Source organism: Leopardus geoffroyi, chromosome A1 (genome assembly GCF_018350155.1).
Source record: "Leopardus geoffroyi isolate Oge1 chromosome A1, O.geoffroyi_Oge1_pat1.0, whole genome shotgun sequence".
In the NCBI taxonomy this organism is placed as follows: domain Eukaryota; kingdom Metazoa; phylum Chordata; class Mammalia; order Carnivora; family Felidae; genus Leopardus; species Leopardus geoffroyi.
The window spans coordinates 172173843-172192702 of NC_059326.1; the positions used below are offsets into that span (position 1 = coordinate 172173843).

The 18860-nt window shown below is 38.9% G+C and overlaps 1 protein-coding gene and 1 long non-coding RNA gene across 2 annotated transcripts; one reads left to right on the forward strand and one right to left on the reverse strand.

The window, feature by feature from the left end:
• Positions 1–1569: 1569 nt before the first annotated feature.
• Positions 1570–8818, reverse strand: LOC123609741. Its single transcript, XR_006717947.1, has 3 exons — positions 8591–8818; positions 8344–8452; positions 1570–1770 (listed from the first exon to the last, which is right to left on the reverse strand). It is a non-coding gene; the product is annotated as an uncharacterized LOC123609741 (long non-coding RNA).
• Positions 8819–8979: 161 nt separating this feature from the next.
• SRP19 (signal recognition particle 19) lies at positions 8980–14971 on the forward strand. The gene is made up of 5 exons (XM_045500862.1): positions 8980–9133; positions 9773–9848; positions 12542–12613; positions 12742–12853; positions 14439–14971. The coding sequence occupies exons 1-5, from the start codon at positions 9093–9095 to the stop codon at positions 14570–14572; spliced, it is 435 nt and encodes a 144-aa protein (XP_045356818.1). The 5' UTR covers positions 8980–9092; the 3' UTR covers positions 14573–14971.
• Positions 14972–18860: the final 3889 nt, after the last annotated feature.

An 18860-nucleotide genomic window follows, 5' to 3' on the forward strand; every position in this document is an offset into this window, starting at 1 on the left:
TCACCAGAAGTGCTTATTAAGACTCAGCAGAGCCACACCCCGAAATGGCTCATTCTGAACAGGGCCCAAGAATTTGCGATTCTAAGAAGGGGTCAGGTGTTGCTTGATGCTGCTGGTCTGGGAACCATACTTTGAGATCAAGTGACTAAGTTACGATAAAGCTCCTTGAGTGATTGCCTTCAGTTCTAGCTATTCCTCTCAACCGGACCTTTTAATCTGACAAAGTATTCCAACAAATAAACTTTCCCCTGCTTTAGGCATGAATGCTAAGCTATAAAATCTGATATAGCCCGTCCATCTCCACTCTCAATAATAGACAAATTTAGCAGACATGAATTAATTCTAAACACAATGACTATTTCTGAGAAATTGGCTTATATTCCCTTTGGAACAAAGTTATTGAAAAGGCAAATTTCAGCAAGTACATAATTTGGATTTGCAGTAAGATTGGGACAGACTATGAAAAGGGAACTTTGAAGTTAAGGACAATTATTTTAGATGAAAAGATAATGTGCCTGACTTGCTAATATACTGTGGGAGTGATTAACAGCCAATTAACTGTGGCAAATTGCTGTTGGAGAATAAAATTTCCAAATTACCTGAGTACTAAATGGGGCGTTAATGAGAGGGAAATAATGAAATGAAGGGTAAGCCCAAAAGAAACAAATAGCAATGTAAGTAAAAAAAAAGTTTTCCCATAAAATATGGGTTGTGTTACCCAAGGTTAAGGCAAGGGATGAGGCTTTTGCTGAGGATGGGAGCCAGCTGCACTATTATCTGAATTCAGGTTATCACGTAGTGTTTTTGTATCTAAAATACGAAAAGAACAGAGTGCCAGAAATGCAAAAGGTAAGTTGCCAAGAGCTGAAGAATATTTGAGTAGTCATATTATTAAAATTTACCAAATAATTTTTCAAAAGTATCTGAAATAGAGAATATAAATTAATTTTTAACGTCTAATTCCCTCATACTATGTTGACTTTAAAATACTACTTTGTAGTGTTAAAAAAGTATGGACTTTAACTCCTGTACAGACCACGTCATTTTCCTGCCATTCTCCTAACTCTGTCCTGTGGTCTATAAAATTATATTCTGGTTTTTGTTAGACCATTGATGCTTCTTTCAACCTGTATGTTCTACATGTATTGTATTGTTCTTGGTGCTAAATACACTTTCTTTCCTCTGATATTCAGGATAACTCTTTCTCTACATTTGTGACTATTCACTTATTTTAAGTTATGTGATTGTTACTTTTTTTAATTAAAAATACTCATCATGGTGTATACTAGTGAAGGTGACCATTGAATATAAAGCAACATTAGTGAAAAGTAACTATTGACAATGATGCTAAATGGTACCTACACCACCTTTTGGAATCTAAGCACTTAGCCCAACTGTTGATCACTGAATCATGTACACAGCCCATGTACCCTGACCATGGCTATTTGTACCAGAGGTGGATACTTGCCCCAGGAGAGACTCATCATCAACCAGCTAGTGACCAAAGACTTGCCTGGCTTAAGGTGTGTGTGTGTGGGGGGGGGGGGGGGGGGGGGAGGGGCGGGGAACTGAGCCAATCAATTTGAAATAAGAGTCACAAAGAAAATTTCTGGTTGGTGATTGAGTGCTAGAACTGAAATATCTTGTAGCATTAGGCTGAGTTAACTTGAAAATAACAGAAAACCACATTTAGACACACCTTAGTTTTTTTTAATTTCAAAGATAGAGAAAACTCTAAAAAACATTTGTGAGGAGAGAGGAATAGGCTGCCTACAAAAAAGAAAAAGAAAAAATTAGATTGGTAACATTTCTCTGCAATGCTAAATGCCAAAAAAGAAAAAAAAATAGAATAATATGTGCAGTATTTGGAAGGGAATGGGAATATTACCTAAGAATTTTGAAACCAGCCAAATTAACATTTATCTGAAATACTTGTATCACTTAGGATCCTTACAGCTGTTAACAAGACCTCTAAAAGATAAGACATTCATTTAACGAATGCTAGGTAGCTCACGGGATCTGTATGAGGGCCAGAAAATCATTCTCAGAAGCCCCACAGCAGAAAAGATACCCAACCATCTGTGAAACTGCTTCAGTAAAGATCCACTTGCTTCCCCTAAACGCCAGAACCATCTGACACCATACCCACTGTAAAACAAGATTACATGTGGTACATCTTCCTCACGCTGCTCATTTGCGGACTGAAGTCTTGCTGGAGTGGACATGATTGGCAGAGGCTACGTCACATGTGTATAGAGTCTGGGAGCTCAAGTTTTGTTTTCTCCATTGAGGAAGCTGGATTCATAAAACATGAACTCTCCAAATCCATGAGGGGCACTTCGAAAGCACTGGGCAACTAGAAACCATGAGATGTTTTGCCATAGTATTTCTGCTGCCCAAACAATTAAAACAAATGGAAAAGTGTTAAGGAAACAATTTGAGCAATAAAACTTTTCAAGCTGAATAAATGTGTTAATAATTGTAGTTAATCTGATAATGCTAATCCACACTGATAATAAATCTCAGTGTTAATGTCCACATAAAACTGAAAAGATGAAATGTTTAATAGTTTAAACATTAAATTCCAGATTATTCTAACCCAAATTGGGAAACGAGTTGCAAGGTAGAGAAGACATAAAAGCATGCTAAATTTCTAGTTTTATGTAGGCAGTGTCAATAGATCCTATTTTACTTTTAACTTAGAAAAATACAAAGTCAATTTTTTAGTTTAATGGTAACCTCAATGTTAAAAAATTAAAATTTCCGCCCAAACCACTAGCCAAAGACAACAACTAAGAACACTTGAACAAGATCAAAGAATGGGAGACATAGGGGAGAATTAGCCACAAAGAAGCATAAAATGACAGAACAGTACCAAATGATAAATGGATTAAACAAATATAATAATTATTCTCAGATTGAAGTCAAGTAAAAAAGTCCTCCAACTATATGCCGTTAAGAAAAGACACACTAAAATGATCCAGAATGGATAAAACTACAAGTACCACACACTTGCACAGGCAAATGTAAAGAAAGTAGTTAATGCAAATTTATGTCAGACAGTATAGTTCTGGATAAAAGGTAGCAAATATAATGAAAAGGAGATTAATATCACTCATGACTTTCTTTAAATTTCAAATGATTTAGTATCAAATGTATGAAATTACAAATAGAAAATAAAAAAACGATGAAAACAAGTGAGACTCAGTGTTTGACAGGTGACATGGTCTATACAAAACAAAAGGAGCTGTTTTTATTTAAAACCACAACTTCCTTCCAGACAGGGTGGACCTTGTTAAAGGAAGGCTCTCAGCGGTCCTTTTCTATAGCTGAGGACCTTCATGGGTTTGGGATCTATAAAGCCAAGCCTGGAGGGAGGGTTAGAGAAAATTTAACAGATTTGCTTATGAGAGGCAAGAACTTGGGATTCTCGGGGTACCCAGGCAATGGCGGGGGGTGGGGTGGGGGCTGAGGAGTAGAGATAGGAGAGGACAAAAGGAAAGAGGAGGCAGCAAAATGAGAAGTCAGGGTCATATGAAAACCTTGATGATGCAGCAGTTAAAATGATTTTAGAAACTGAGATACGTTATTTCAGTTGGAACCCTAAGTTCTTTGCAAAATCTCTGTTCCAGTATTAATGTACTCATTGATTTTTATTTTTCAGAGTCTTTTCATAACAATTGCAACTGGCTTCACCATCACACTATCAATATTTATTTGAATTTAAGTATAAATTAGATGTAAGTTTTCACCACTGTTTCCTCTGTATTACATGCCTTTCACTATCTTCAATTCTTCATGTTAATATGATTTGCCTTAACTGGACTATGTCCTTAAATAGTTCCTTTTTTCCAGAAATGCTAAGTCAAGGATATACTTTCTAAATCCTTGCTCTTTAAAGTTGTTTTCTTTTGCTGTCACACAAAGGATAATTTGGGTCACAATTCTTTTTCCTCAAAAAACTTATGTTTGGGGTGCCTGGGTGGCTCAGTCAGTTAAGAGTCCAACTCTTCATTTCGGCTCAGGTCATGATCTCACAGTTCATGAGTTCAAGCCCCATGTCAGGCTCTGTGCTGACAGTGTGGAGCCTGCTTAGGATTCCCTCTCCTCCTCTCTCTCTGGCCCTCCCCTGCTCACACTCTTTCTCTCAAAATAAATAAACTTACTAAAAGCAAAACAAAAAAAAATTCTAATGTTTACTGTGGCTAAGAAGTTCAAATATCAGTCTGAGTTTTGTTTACATTACACATAACTTTTATTTCCTAACTTAGTGATTGTAGGGTTTTGTTCTTATCCTTGAAATAAAGAAATTATACTGGCATAAGTCCAGTTTCGTGTCTTTTTCCCACAACTCTGTCTTTTAATATTGAATCTTACTGATCTCCAGTCTTCAGTTCAATACATGTTCTCATGTCATCTCGGTCCTGATTGCTGCTTTCCCATCATCTCCTTTCTCTCACTTTGCAGGGGCAGAGATGAAGCCATACTATGGCTTGAACACCAACTTCAGATCAACCATATCTACTAAAATGGCCCTCTCCATCAGACACCAGTCAGACTCTTAGTGGTGCCTACATGGGGACTGTACTGTCAGGAGTTCCTGGTGCCCAGACATTGCATTATGTTCCTCTAGAAATGAAAAGAGCACCTATCTACCACTCAGTATCAACATTTTCCCATAAGAGTGCTTGTGTTCAAATGCCATAAAGGATTTTTAATGAAACAGTTTTATTATAAAAAAGATTTTGCCTCTAGTCTACCCTCCCATCCCAAGATATAGATATGAATCCAACAGAGACTGGATGTGGCATGTAGGCAAATCTTACTCATAAACACCATGTTGTGCTCTGTGTTTTCCCCCTGACTGAAAGCTCTTTCGTTAGGTCAGGTTGGTGAACTTAACTTTTAGTTATCCTAGGGCAGATTCTGTGTTCTTTAGAAATTGATTTCTGGGGTGGCTCAGTCAGTTAAGCAACCGACTTCAGTCATGGTCTCACTGTTTGAGCCCAGCATTGGGCTCTGTGCTGACAGCTCACAACCTGGAGCCTGCTTCAGATTCTGTCTCCCTCTTTCTCGCTGCCCCTCCCCGGCTCGCACTCTGTCTGTGTCTCTCTCTCTCTTTCTCTCTCTCAAAAATAAATAAATATTAAAAAATTTTTTGTTTAAAGAAATTAACTTCTGACACTATGGAAGATAATATTTTCAAAGATGGCACAGTATCTGCCATCCCACATGCTTTTTTGCAATGTGGGAATCTATTACTGAGCTGGCCCTGTGACTGCTTTGACCAATAAAATGTGGAAGAAGTTACAAGACCAGACATTATAAAGTCCTGGTAGTTTCTACTGTGCCATCGGCAGGAAGCTAGCCACTATGTAAGAAGCCCTGAAACTACCATGCTATGAGGCAGTTGTTAAAGAAAAAAGTTATTCTGACACTTGTTAAAATGGTAAGGAAGACTTCAAGGCTACTGCAATAGGGATACTGGACTAGAGGAGAGAGATCAGTTCAACTCCAAATGAAGCAAAGACAGTTGGAGATTTATAACCAAAGGGCAGAGTAAGGGCCTCAGTAGATGGAAAATTTCTAAGGGTAAATTCTTGTTGAAGACAGGCCAAGGACTATCAGAGATGGGAATGAGGAATTTGATCAGATATTGAGGGTGATCAGATAACAAGAGTAGGGGGGTGCTCAACATACTTACTTTGATGGTTAATTTTCTGTGACAAATTAACTGGGCTAAGGGATACCCATATAGCTGTTAAAACATTGCAGGGTATGTCTGTGAATATGTTTCCGGAAGAGATTAGAATTCAAATCAGAGGACTGAGTAAAAAATATCTGCCTCCACCAATATGGGCAGGCATCATCTAATCTGTTGAGAGTCCAAATAGAACAAAAAAAAAAGGGGAGGAATGGCACATTTTCTCTCTCTTTTCTTGAACTGGGACTTCCATCTCCTGTCCTCCCATATCTGATCTCGTTTCTCAGATATTCTAACTGGGACTTACACCATCAGGTCTCCTGGTTCTCAGGCTTTTGGATTCAGGCTGATTTATACCATCAGCTTTCCTCGTTCTCCAAGCTTGCAGATAGCATATTGTGGCATATCTCAGCCTCCATGGTGTGGGCCAATTCCTATAATAATCTCATATATCTCTATATATCTTACAGTTCTGTCTCTTGGGAGAACCCTGACTGATACATTTAACTTAGCAGCATTCTTGCTAAAACTGGGATAGGCAGGCCAAAAAAAAAAAAAAAAAAAGAACACGGGCCAAGGTCAAGGCCAGTCAAGACAAGAGCTCAGAGGAGCCTATCTAAAGAAGTTTGATCAAGGAGAGAGGCTTTGTCAAATTTCAGCCTAGCCATATGGAGATGCTACACCACAGAAAAGGAAGGTACCAGCAACCCTTCAGCTGATTCAACCATACCAGCGAGGCAGAGATATAGGAGTAAAGAAGTCATTTGGGACTTTCTATCTCCAGCAGATGCCATGTGGAACAGAGATCAGCTGTTCCAGCTAAGCTCTACCCAAACTACAGTTTTGTGAGGAAATACATTGTTCTTTTAATTTTTTTTTAACATTTATTTATTATTGAGAGACAGAGAGAGACAGAGCATGAGCAGGGGAGGGGCAGAGAGAGAGGGAGACACAGAATCTGAAGCAGGTTCCAGTCTCCAAGCTGTCAGCACAGAGCCCAACGTGGGGCTCGAACTCACAAACCGCAAGATCATGACCTGAGCAGGTCAGACGCTGAACCAACTGAGCCACCCAGGTGCCCTGGATACACTGTTCTCTTAAAGCACTAACTTTTAGAGTGTTTTGTTACATTGTAATAGACAAGTGAAACACACAGACCATCCCCTTAGTTTTCTCATTGACTCAGTGCAGGCTGGGATGGCCCTGGTATACCTGTATGCATAACAGTCTCACCCCTTAGAGCTGTGAGAAATTCGAGCAAGAGCTATTTTATTATTTTTATCTGTATCCCTAACACTTCTTAAAGTAGCTGGCACACAGTAGCTTCTCAAAATGTCCTTGTTGAATGCAATAGAAGCCATCCAGTGATTTGTAGCACAGATATGTAATCCACCAATTCTTCCCCTAATCACATTTCTGTCAAAGCTCACAGATCATCTTACATATCTACCAGTCCCCTCCTGCCCATGCACACATATATATCATATCTCTTCTTCAATCCCTTCCTCCTGCTTTCAATTCTTCCCAACTATTTTAGGAAAATTTCTCTTGCCCATCTTGGTCTTCTCTTTCCACCTTTGTGAACCCCATCCCTACCCAGTAGCCTCAACCAAGGTTGACAGGTTGAATTTAGTGGCACATATAAATAAGGAAAAGGAAGACAGTTTGATAAGAATTAGATTTGAGAGGCGCCTGAATGGTTCAGTTAGTTAAGCATTGGACTTTGGCTCAGGTCATGATCTCTGGGTTCGTAGGTTTGAGCCCCATGTCAGGGTCTCCACTGGGAGTGCAGAGTCTGCTTGGGATTCTCTCTCTCCCTCTCCTACTCACGCTTTCTTTCCCTCTCGAAATAAATAAACTTTATTTAAAAAATTAGATTTGAAAACTAGTGCCATCAATCTCTAAAGCCCTTTCGTCATTTTCACAATTTTCCACATGCAACTTCATCCTCCTTTCAACCAACCTGCTTGTAAGATTTCAACTATAGTGTAGAGTTAAATAGAAGTTATGGATCTAGCACAGAATGGCACTCAAAAATATCAGCTCCATCATTAACTCCCTTAGTGTTTAGGAACCAGGAAACATAACCAATTTTAATATTGGGCCTTTTTGTCTGCAAGTATTTACATAGGTCTAAGAAAACCCTATGGTGAGTAGGCTACTGTATGTATTAAACCTCAGGCTACCTTGTTCATGTCCCGTTTTTTCCATATGATATATAAAATATTGATTTTTCTGAAAAGTATTTGAGTTTTCATGATGCAACTAAAGTATGAAAATAAATCTTAAAACAGGCAAAGTAGATATTTTAAAGCTTGGATTCATTTCATCCCTGTTGTGTTTTGTTGGTCACATTGCATGAAGCTCTTTTTACAGAAATCATGTACACTTCAAGAAAGAAGTAAGACTGATGTATTTACATCAGCACCAAACTAATCCGGTACTGCGAAACTACAAGGAAGATTGAGAGGCAGGAATTGAGGGGATGGAGAAAAGTCAGGGGCTTCCAGAAGGACCAGATGGGCATTATGCTCAGCCATCATTAGCCTGAATGGCCATTAACTAACTTCAGTGAGACTCAAGCTTTGGGGAGGATTTTTGTTTGTTTGTTTGTTTGATCTGTAATAAAGAATACTTACCTTTGAAAAGTGCCTTTGTTGGTGTGGACTAAACAGCAGCTACTAGAATAGGAATGAAGGTGTGTTTAGTTGAAGAACGGAAATGCTGAAATAGTGCTTTGCAATTAACCTAAGGTATGCAAAAATATAATGAATTGTAAGGTAGAAGGTGTTTTTCAGTAGTTTAAAAAGGTGTATAGTCAAATTCTCAACATTTAGACGTCTTATTGAAACAGTAATTTATCTTGTTTCACCACTATAAACATACGTATTTGCCAAGTTGGAAACAAGCAAGCTGTGGTGTCCAGGAGCAGATCAAGATTAAACATAAGACGCATTTCCTCGTCTACTCGGATCTGTGTAGACAGATCACTCGCGGTATACAGCCTTCACCTAAGGGTGAGGGTAGCTAACACCATTCAAACTCAGTGTGAAACTGGATGTGAAGGAGCGTAAAATATTAACCCCATTTTAGCGACAGCGTAAGGTTCTAAAACTTCGGGTTTTCACAAGGCAAGAGAAGGAATTCGAAGCTTTCGTGGATTCTCTCGCGATAAGAGAGGTGCTAACGCCACGTCAGAAACTACATACGTTAGTGCAGAGCGACAGATGCCGGAACAAATGATAGCTGAACAACCGCGGAAGCGTAGGCGGGCAGGTGGGCTGGACTTCCGCCGGAAAACGGAGTCGCCTGGGAAATCTCAGAGCCGAATACCGGCAGGCTTTCTGCCCGGAGGCCGTGGGCGGGCGCTGTGTGGGCCTGGGCGAAGATGGCTTGCGCTGCTGCACGGTCCCCGGCCGACCAGGACAGGTGGGTCCTGAGAAAGGGACGGGCTTGCCGCGAGCCCGCGGGTGCTGCGCCACCCTCCCCACCCCCGAGAAAGGCTAGCGGCGGGGAGTTGGGCTCCGGCCGCAGGCTCCGGGCCGCTCCCCGGGTGTCGGTTCCTCTGGGAGGCCAGCAGCGCCAGGCTCTTCGTAGGTCCTCGAAATTCCGACTCTGGGTAGCTCAGTGTCTGCCTGTACCTGAGACAAAGGACCTTGGGTGCGACGTGGGCAGACATTGAGTAACAGACTCACAAGTGACAAATCTGTTCTCTTGTTACGTTCAGGAAGGTTCGTTCAGGTTCTTCACAGTCTTTTAAAACCTCTGATGCCGTGGTTTCTGTGTGACAGCAGGCCCCACCCTCGGGAAGTTCTCTAGGCAGCTGTAGCTAACTGAACAGTGAAGGCATTGGTTTAGTTTGGTTTTAAACCTTCTCTGGCAAGTGGTGTTTTCTAAGTAGTAAACGAAAGTTTACTTTTTAGGCAAGTTAAGTAAAAGGGAGACAATTTAAAGAAAAACTACTAAGTAAATAACAGGTATGCTGGCAGTCCTGTTGGTGATGAAAGAATGAATGAGTTTTTGGAAATACTGCTCTGCTGATACTAGCTGTGCTTCCTTCTGTGACAGATTCATTTGTATCTATCCCGCTTATTTAAATAACAAGAAGACCATCGCGGAGGGGAGGCGAATCCCCATAAGCAAGGTAAATGGGCTGCCACCTCGGTACTTGAGGGGCTCTGAGAGGTTGTACTGTTAGGGCTGCAAGGGCTTCTTTTACTGGACTGTATTGTGTAGGACCTGAAGTGAACAGCTGCCAAGAATTGAGGCGCTTAACAGTGGTGAAACCAGAAAGGCTCTAATTCCTAGCTGGGGGGACTTTTTAAATGGTTCTTCATGAGCCTGTGCTTGAAAGAGGATGGGTGGGGGTAGGGTTTGTATGTTGTTACTGGTTTTTAAACCAAGATTGTGAAAACCTTGCCCTTAATAAAGGAAACCAAGCTTACGTTATTGTATAGTATGTCCAGAATGCAACTGCGTTTTTAAAAAAGACTTGCAGAGGGGCGCCTGGGTGGCTCAGTGGGTTAAGCATCTGACTTCGGCTCAGGTCATGATCTCGCGGTCCGTGAGATCGAGCCCCACGTCAGGCTCTGAGCTGTCAGCTCCAGCTCAGAGCCTGGAGCCTGTTTCAGATTCTGTGTCTGTTTATCTGACCCTCCCCCGTTCATGCTCTGTCTCTGTCTCAAAAATAAATAAACATTTAAAAAAAAGTTTTTAATTTAAAAAAAAAATAAAAAGACTTGTAGAGAATTTAGATGTGTTGAGTTTTATAGTTTATGTCCATTATCTTTTTTTTTTTTTTTTTTAGGGGTAAAGTGTAATACTTTTAAAAAGTAGGGTGTTGCAGCTGTTAAAAATAGGATTTTTCCCTTGTTTAGATTTTACTTTTTCATGTTTGTTTATTTTTGAGACAGAGTAAGCGGGGTAAGGGTGGAGAAGCAGGGAGAGGGAGAATCCCAAGCAGGCTCCATGTTGTCAGTGCAGAGCCCGAGGATGGGCTCGATCTCATGAAACCATGATATCATGACCAGAGCCGAAATTAAGTGTGGGACACTTAATCAACTGAGCCAGGCGCCCCAAAGCCCTGTTTATGTTTTGTAATCTAATGACAGATTCAAAGAAGTGACCTGAAGCGATGCATTATTTTTGTGTTATTTAATATTTCCCATTTTGTTGTTTAGATATGTGTAAAGGAAGGTCTGCTTTGCTGCCCCAGAGTAAAAGAGACTATACCAAAGCCCTGATTCAGGATAATGCCTGACATCAAGCCAATGTGACAGAGGCCTCTGGTAGCAGGGTCTCACATAACTTGGAGAATAACTGGTTTTTAACTTTATTGACATATAGGATACATACAGAAATATAGGATACATACAGAAATATAGATAAGTCTTAAGTGTATATCTTGATTAATTTTCACAGACTGAGTACACACATGGGTAGCCAAGCACCCAAATTAAAAAAAGAAAGCATTTTCAGCACCTAGGAAGATTCTTTTGTCTCCTCACAGTCACTGCCCCCTCCTCATACTCACAAGGATAACCACTGTCCTGACTTCCAGCACAATATATTAATTTTGTTTTTAAACTTTATTTTATTTTTTAAATTTTATTTTATTTATTATTATTTTTTAAATGTTTTTATTTATTTTTGAGACAGAGACAGAGCATGAGCAGAGGAGGGGCAGAGAGAGAGGGAGACACAGAATCTGAAGCAGGTTCCGGGCTCTGAGCTGTCAGCACAGAGCCCAACGCGGGGCTCGAACCCACGACTGCAAGGTCATGACCTGAGCTGAAGTTGGAAGCTTAACCGACTGACCCACCCAGGCGCCCCTTTAAATTTTATTTTAAAGTAATCCCTGCACCCAGCGTGGGGCTTCAACTCACAACCCCAAGATCAAGAGTCGCATGCTCTTCCAACCAAGCCATCCAGGCGTCCCTTTAAATTTTATTTAAATGGCATTACATACACTATGTACTTTTGTGTCTGTCTTTTTTCACTGAACTTTAAGCTTAAGAAATTTATTCACATTTTTTAGTATAGTTTGTTAATTTTCACTGCCCTGTAGCAGGGTTTCTCAACAACAGCACCACTGACATTTTGAGCCAGATCATTCTTGTGTGGGGGCTGTTCTGTGCACTCTAGGTTTTTTAGCAGCATGTTTGGCCTCTGCCCACCAGATACCAGTGCCTTGCCTGACTCCTGTGACAATTAAAAATGTCTCCTAGCATTGTAAATATCAGAGGGGAAAAATTACCTTACTGAAAACCACTGCTCTGTAGTGTTGAAGTGTATAAATATACCACAGTCTATTCTACTGTTGATGGATAATTGGGTTGCTTCTAGTTTGGGGCTATTACACATACTACTACTGTCAACATTCTTTAGCTTGTCTTTTAGGGAACATGTTTTGCATTTTTCATGGATATATGCTAGAAGTGGAATTGCCCATCCATGAAGAATGCATATGTTTAGCTTTAGTGGACACTACCAAACCATTTTCTAAAACGGTTGTTACCTATAATAGTTGTTTAATCAGTATTCATTTAGCACTTACTATGCTCCAAGCCTCATACCAGATAACTTCAGAATATAGTGATAAAACAGTACTTGCCTTTGTGAAGTTCATGTTCTGTTGGAAGGGGATGGACACACAAGTATGAATCAGTGTTATTCCCAGGAGTTTTTAAAATTACAATGCAAAAAACTGTACCTAATGAAAAGGAAACCTAAGGTTTTGATAGGTATTGTGATCGTAGTATTTGAAATGATTCACCCAACAATACAGCAGTAGCCACTTACGGTAAGCTGTTTAGTGTTTTTGTTTTAACTGTTCAGGCTGTTGAAAATCCTACAGCTACTGAGATTCAAGATGTGTGCTCAGCAGTTGGACTTAACGTATTCCTTGAGGTAAGAGGTGTTTCTTTCTTCACTATTTTTCCTACCCAATCTCATTGATGTAATAACTTTCTTAAAGCCTGTTTTTTTGTTTTTTGTTTTGTTTTTGTTTTTGTTTTTGTTTTGCCTTTTCACATTAGAAAAATAAAATGTACTCTAGAGAATGGAATCGTGATGTTCAGTACAGGGGCCGAGTCCGGGTCCAGCTCAAACAGGAAGATGGCAGCCTCTGTCTCGTACAGTTTCCATCACGTAAGCTTTTCTGAATAAACAAAGTTTGGGGACAGCTTATTCCTGTACTCTGCCAAACAGGTTCTAAAACTGACCTTTTGAAAGGTAAAAATCATAATTGGCATTCTACAGATTAATTTAGAAAAGGACTACTGCTCAAGAGAGGAAAACAGTGGTTCTAACTTCTCCTAAGTTAAGGACCTCTGAGAATGTGATGAAGCCTGTTTGTTTCTCCAAAAAATTTGTTTTGTGAACATTTTATGAACCTCTGCAAGTCCATCATTATTCCCAAGATAATAGTGTAGAATTATTGAATGGTCAGATGTTTATGCCATTTCAGATCCTAGAGGCTCTGGGGCCTGGTAATAATTTCTAAAACTAATCTAAAAAGCCATACTAAGTGAAAGAAGCAAGAGAAATGCATAGTGTGGTACCACCTAGGTACATTTAAATACAAAATATTACTGTTTATTGATATATATGTCTTACTGCTTATTGATTATTATATATGTAAATGTATTTTAAGTGGACTGTAAGAAAACCCCAGTCTTAAAATAATAATTAACCTAATGGTGAGCAGGGAGTGGGGACACAGGGATGGTGGTCAGAGAAGACTGTAGCATTATCTCTTATTTTATTTCTTAGACAACAACAGTAATCAAACACAATTGGATATCAGTATCCCAAAATATTAATTCTGAGTTTGGGGAAGGTGAATTTTTTTTTTTTGACACATGATTCTTTTCTGAATTCTTCATTTCTAAAAACTATAATTTTTTAAATGGAGCTATTAATTCCCTTCTTGTCACAATAATCCCAAGCTGACAACTAAATTGTTTTTAGTTTAGTTAACATAAGTTGGTTTTTCTATGCTAAAACCTGTCCAGGTTAGTAGATATTTCTGGAAACAAGATTGTGACTCCAGAGTAACAGGTAGTATATTCCAGTGTATTTCTTCTTCGGTTTGACATCTTCCTTTACTATCTCTTAAAAGATAAAAAAAACAAAAAACAATTTTGACTTCACCAGTAAGTAAAATATAAGTAAAAAATTGAAAACATTTTTCTCCCTGTTGCTAGCAAGAAAATAGTTAGAAAGTAAAAAGAGAGAAAAAATGAGGAGCTTAGTGTATTGAAAGTAGCTACTAGAGCCTGAAGAGTTATTTGGTGCACAGAGAGGGTACCTGCAGGCATAAATCATCTGGGCATATGAATGACATCTTTTGTAGCTTGATGACATTGACAAAATTAAGCAGCCCTGTGTTTCTGTAGCTTAAGATAACAATGATGTCTTCATTCTGTTTCCCAGTTTTTGTATTTAGATTAATTCTCCTTTGATCTTGAAGTCAGTTACTAGAGCCAAGACCAAAATTTGTGTTTTAAATTTTTATTTTGTTCACTTAAATATTTCATTGTAGTTCTTAGAACCTTTTCTCTAGGAAAGGCTCCCACTTGAGCAAGTCATGTCTTCATACTCTTTTTTTTTTTTTAATCCTTGTCATTCTCCTGATGTGACAATTTGTTGACCTTTATGATTAATATGAAGTTAATGAGCTTTTATGTCTTATTCCTTAAGTTGTACACTAAGCCTAACTTCTGGTTCCTAGGTAAGTCAGTAATGTTGTATGCAGCGGAAATGATACCTAAACTAAAAACAAGGACACAAAAAACAGGAGGTGGTGACCAAAGTCTTCAGCAAGGAGAGGGAAGTAAAAAAGGGAAAGGAAAGAAGAAGAAGTGATCGGGGATGAGAATCAAGTATGTGGTACTACTGTGAGAGACGTGAACGAAGGCTTCTAATTTATATCTAAGAGAAACAGAAGCTTTTTGTTTGCATCATTTAATCAAACTATGGACATTTGTGCCTCCCAGCTTCAGCATCAGAGCTGACAAATAAATTTACATCAGAAGTTTGCATCTAGCTCCTACACAGTATAAAAGAAGATTTCTTTGCCTTTCAATGGAGAGTTTTTGTGGAAGAAAGAAGCATACTTTTAGTGGACAATGGATTCTACCATCAGTTACTTGAAATTCTGTATCTGTCCTGTGTGTAACATGTTTCAGATAATGAGTTTAATTAAAGATTTGAAATACACATTTTCTTCAACTTTTAAGTTAGTGAAATAAAATTTGAAACTGACTTTTAATAGCTTTTGCCTATGAACTAATGCTAATAGAAGAGGTAATTAAAGAGAATAAAATGAGTCTTAGTGTGAGCTTAAAACTAGAAGAACATGGCTAAATCCTCTTGGACGTTTATGAACAGCGAGTCTACAGATCATTTTTAATCAATTGTCATCGAGTGTTCAGTTACTAGTTTTTTGACATGGAAAATCCTGGAGTTTAAGCTTTAGATTTGCTTGTTTTATAGGCTTCAGAACGTTATTTATTTATTTAAAAATATTTTTTTTAACATTTATTCATTTTTGAGAGACAGAAACAGTGTGAGTGGGGGAGGGATAGAGAGAGAGGGAGACACAGACTCTGAAGCAGGCTCCAGGCTCTGAGCTGTCAGCACAGAGCCCAATGCGGGGCTTGAACTCATGAACCACGAGACTATGACCTGAGCTGAAGTCAGACGCTTAACCAACTGAGCCACCCAGGTGCCCCAGAACGTTATTTTAATTGGAGTTATGCTATTACCTATGCTTTAACACCTTGACATATACTTTTTCTCAAAACACTAAATGGGATTGGTGATTCTGACTTTATTCCAAAGCACTATTTCTAAAAGTGGTAATTTCGTATAAGATTTAAGAGAATCACTATCCAGCCATTTGTTTTTGTCTGAGCATCATTTGGGGAACTGTCTTCTCTGACTCCATATGCTTCTGGAAGGGCTATTAATTATAGGACATACCACAGGGTATGACCCAAGCCAGACCAATGGTTTATTTTTCAGGAATTTAAATCTGGAGTAGAAACACAGACATATAGTTGATGATGGAAGCTAAGATATTTGATGGTCTACAGATTTGAGTTATCCTAAGTCCTGCTCTTGAGGCCTGGTTTGGCTCTTCTGTGAATTCTGTAAACTATATATCCTTCCAGTAAATCCCATTTTCATTAAGTTTTTATTGCTTGAGATAAAAAATTCCACTTGATGACAAAATAAGTGAATCCAGAGTTTCAGAGTTTTAAATGGACTTACACACCTAGGCTGTAGGAAGGTGATCCATGGGTGTGTAGGAAGAAGTATTCAAATTTTTACTCTTTTCTCTCTTTAATAATTTCTGTTGTTCATACATTTTATAGTGAACATAATAGTATAGCAGTTTATTTGATTTACAAATAAATATTGGGGCAGTCTATGCAAAACAAGATTCAGAGTAGCCCTCTGGGAAGATCTATTACTTAGGAATGTGTTTATGTAACAAAACAATGAGAAACTTAAGCAGGAGTTACTTTTTTTGGAATAACATAAAATCCAAAGGTATTACAGGTGTTGGTTCAGCTGCTCAGTGATGCCCTCATATCTTCCCATTCCACTATCCATGGCATGTTTCTAACAGCTTGTTGTCTCAAGCTTATAAAAGGGCTGATAGAACATCAGATTTCAAGGCAGAATGAAAACCTAGCTGTGCCAGACACTTTTATTCCTGCTTTAGGAAAGCTAAAGATTTCTCAAAATCCCTCCCAGCCAACTTTCATTTAAGTCTCATTGTCAAGAACTGTGGCTCACGTCCATCTTGAACTGCAAGAGAGGCTAGGAAAGTGACTATATAGCTTTTTGAGTCATGAAAATGGAGTCAGCCAAGGAAGAAAGTGGAGACTGGATATTGGGGCAGTCAACTTAAAAGATTTGTCACAGGGGTGCCTGGGTGGCTCAGTCGGTTTAAGTGTCGACTCTTGGTTTGAGCGCAGGTCATGAGCTCACAGTTTGGGGTTTGAACCCCATGTCGGGTTCTGCAGCTGGCAATGTTCTCTCTCTCCCTCTCTGCCCCTCCCCTGCTTACACTGTCTCTGTCTTTCTCAAACTTAAAAAAAAAAAAAGATTTGTCACAGAAAGATGACCAGAGTCTAAAATTATCTGGGTTATGGGGCAATAGGGATTGTCAGAAAGGTTTCGGGACTCTTTCTGTAATGCGGCAATCAGTGCATAATTGAACTTTTCACATTGTTGCAGTCAGTGCATAATTGAACTTTTCTTTGCCAATCAAGTAAAAAATACAGTCTTTTCTAATGAGCAACACCGAACATTTATTTTTATGTTGAAATGCCATTTGTATTTATTTCAGTGAGTTATGTTCACATCCTTTGGCCACTTTTTAAGGACTTTATTGTTATCAATATTATAGATAATGTAAAGAGCCAGCTAGTTTTTGTGTGTTTTCTATTTATTTTTATTTTTTTAATGTTTCTTTTTGAGAGAGACAGAGCATGAGCAGGGGAGGAGCAGAGAGAGAGGAAGACAGAATCTGAAACAGGCTCCAGGCTCTGAGCTGTCAGCACAGAGCCTGATGTGGGGCTCGAACCTATGAGCCATGAGATCATGACCTGAGCCAAAGTCAGATGCTTAACCGACTGAGCCACCCAGGTGCCCGTTTGTTTTTTAGGCATTAACTTCTATCTGTTGAAGACAACGATTTAGTTTTCCTTCCTTTATCCCCCAATGTATGCTTCCTATCCCTCCCTCCTACCACTCTATTTCATAACTTTAATCAGTATTCAGAGTTCACATTACTATCCTGTATTCCATTCATAGCTGAACCATGCAATACTTTGCTACTCAAATGTGTGGTCAGGGGTCCAGCAGCACTGGTCTCTCCTGGGAAATTGTGAAAAATGCAAAATCTTTGGCCCCAGCCCAGAATTTAAAAGGTCCCCAAGGGATTCTTATGCACATTACAGTGAGAAACACTCAAGTATGCTATTGTTATTTTTGTTTTCTGGATTTGTGTTTTCCATAGATCTAATTATTTTATTAGTTTTTTAAATATTTATCACTAACTCAACCACACAGTATCAGCTGTCAAGAAATATCCTTTTAAAGAGTTTGTACATGTCCGTTTAATTCATCTTTTTAAAGAAGTCTTTTCTGGAGCATTTTACCTGGTTCTAATCTCTACTGGTTACCTTTTAGGCCTAGTGCACAGCTTCACTCTGTATCCAGAGTGACCTGCTTCACTGCTTTGCTGTTTTGGGCATCCTGTATTATGGAATCCTGTGCATTCTGTCTTGGGTTACGTCCTTGTTTGTAGCCCATCTTCAGGGTCTTCTGGGAAAAATGCAAGGGAGGTAAATGTTCCTAGGCGTTGCATGTCATTGTACCCTCACACAGTTTGGCTGAGTATAGAATTAGAATCGAAAGTCATTTTATTTCAGAAGTTCAAGGACATTGCATCGTGGTCTTCTGACTAATGTTTTAGCTGAAGGGAAGTCCAAGTCATTCTAGTTAATGATCTTTTGTGACTCACATTTTTCTTGTTGAAACTCACAAAATCTCAATATTCTAAAATATCACAATAGTGTGGCTTTGGACTTTTTTGTCTATTGTGCTGGGTACCTACCTAATGGGCCTTTCAATCTGGAAACTTGTATCTTTCAGTTCTGGGAATTTTCTTGAAAATTTCATCAGTGGAACTCTTTCTGATCTTGGAACTCCTTATTTGGATATTAGATGTGCTGGACTAGTTCACAAATTTTCTCATCTTTTTTTCCTCATATTTCCATTTCTTTGTCTTTATATTCTATTTCTTAGAATTCCTCAGCTCTGTCTTCCAACCCCTCTATTGAACTGTTCATTTTTCTTATATTTTCAGCTTCTTCAAGCTTTCATGTTATCTGAATATTTACTTTTTCTAGCATTTTGTTCTCAGGGGGTATGCTTTATATTCTTTTGTTTTCGATTTCATTTCGTTGGTGGTGGTTGTGGTTTTTATTTTGATCCCTGTCATATTAAGTGGCTTTCCTTAGACCAGGGTTTTTTGGTTGTAGATTGATGGCTTTTTGAGTGACAAACCAAAAAGCTGATTAGAAGTTCTGAGCACATAAGAAGGGTTTGCAGACTGAATTTTACTAAAGGGGTA

Coding starts and splice junctions, on each gene's coding strand:
- SRP19 (XM_045500862.1), top strand. CDS start 9,093: ATGGCTTGCGCTGCTGCACGGTCCCCGGCCGACCAGGACAG. Junction 9,134..9,772: donor TCCCCGGCCGACCAGGACAG/GTGGGTCCTGAG, acceptor CTTCTGTGACAG/ATTCATTTGTATCTATCCCG. Junction 12,854..14,438: donor TCTCGTACAGTTTCCATCAC/GTAAGCTTTTCT, acceptor TCTGGTTCCTAG/GTAAGTCAGTAATGTTGTAT.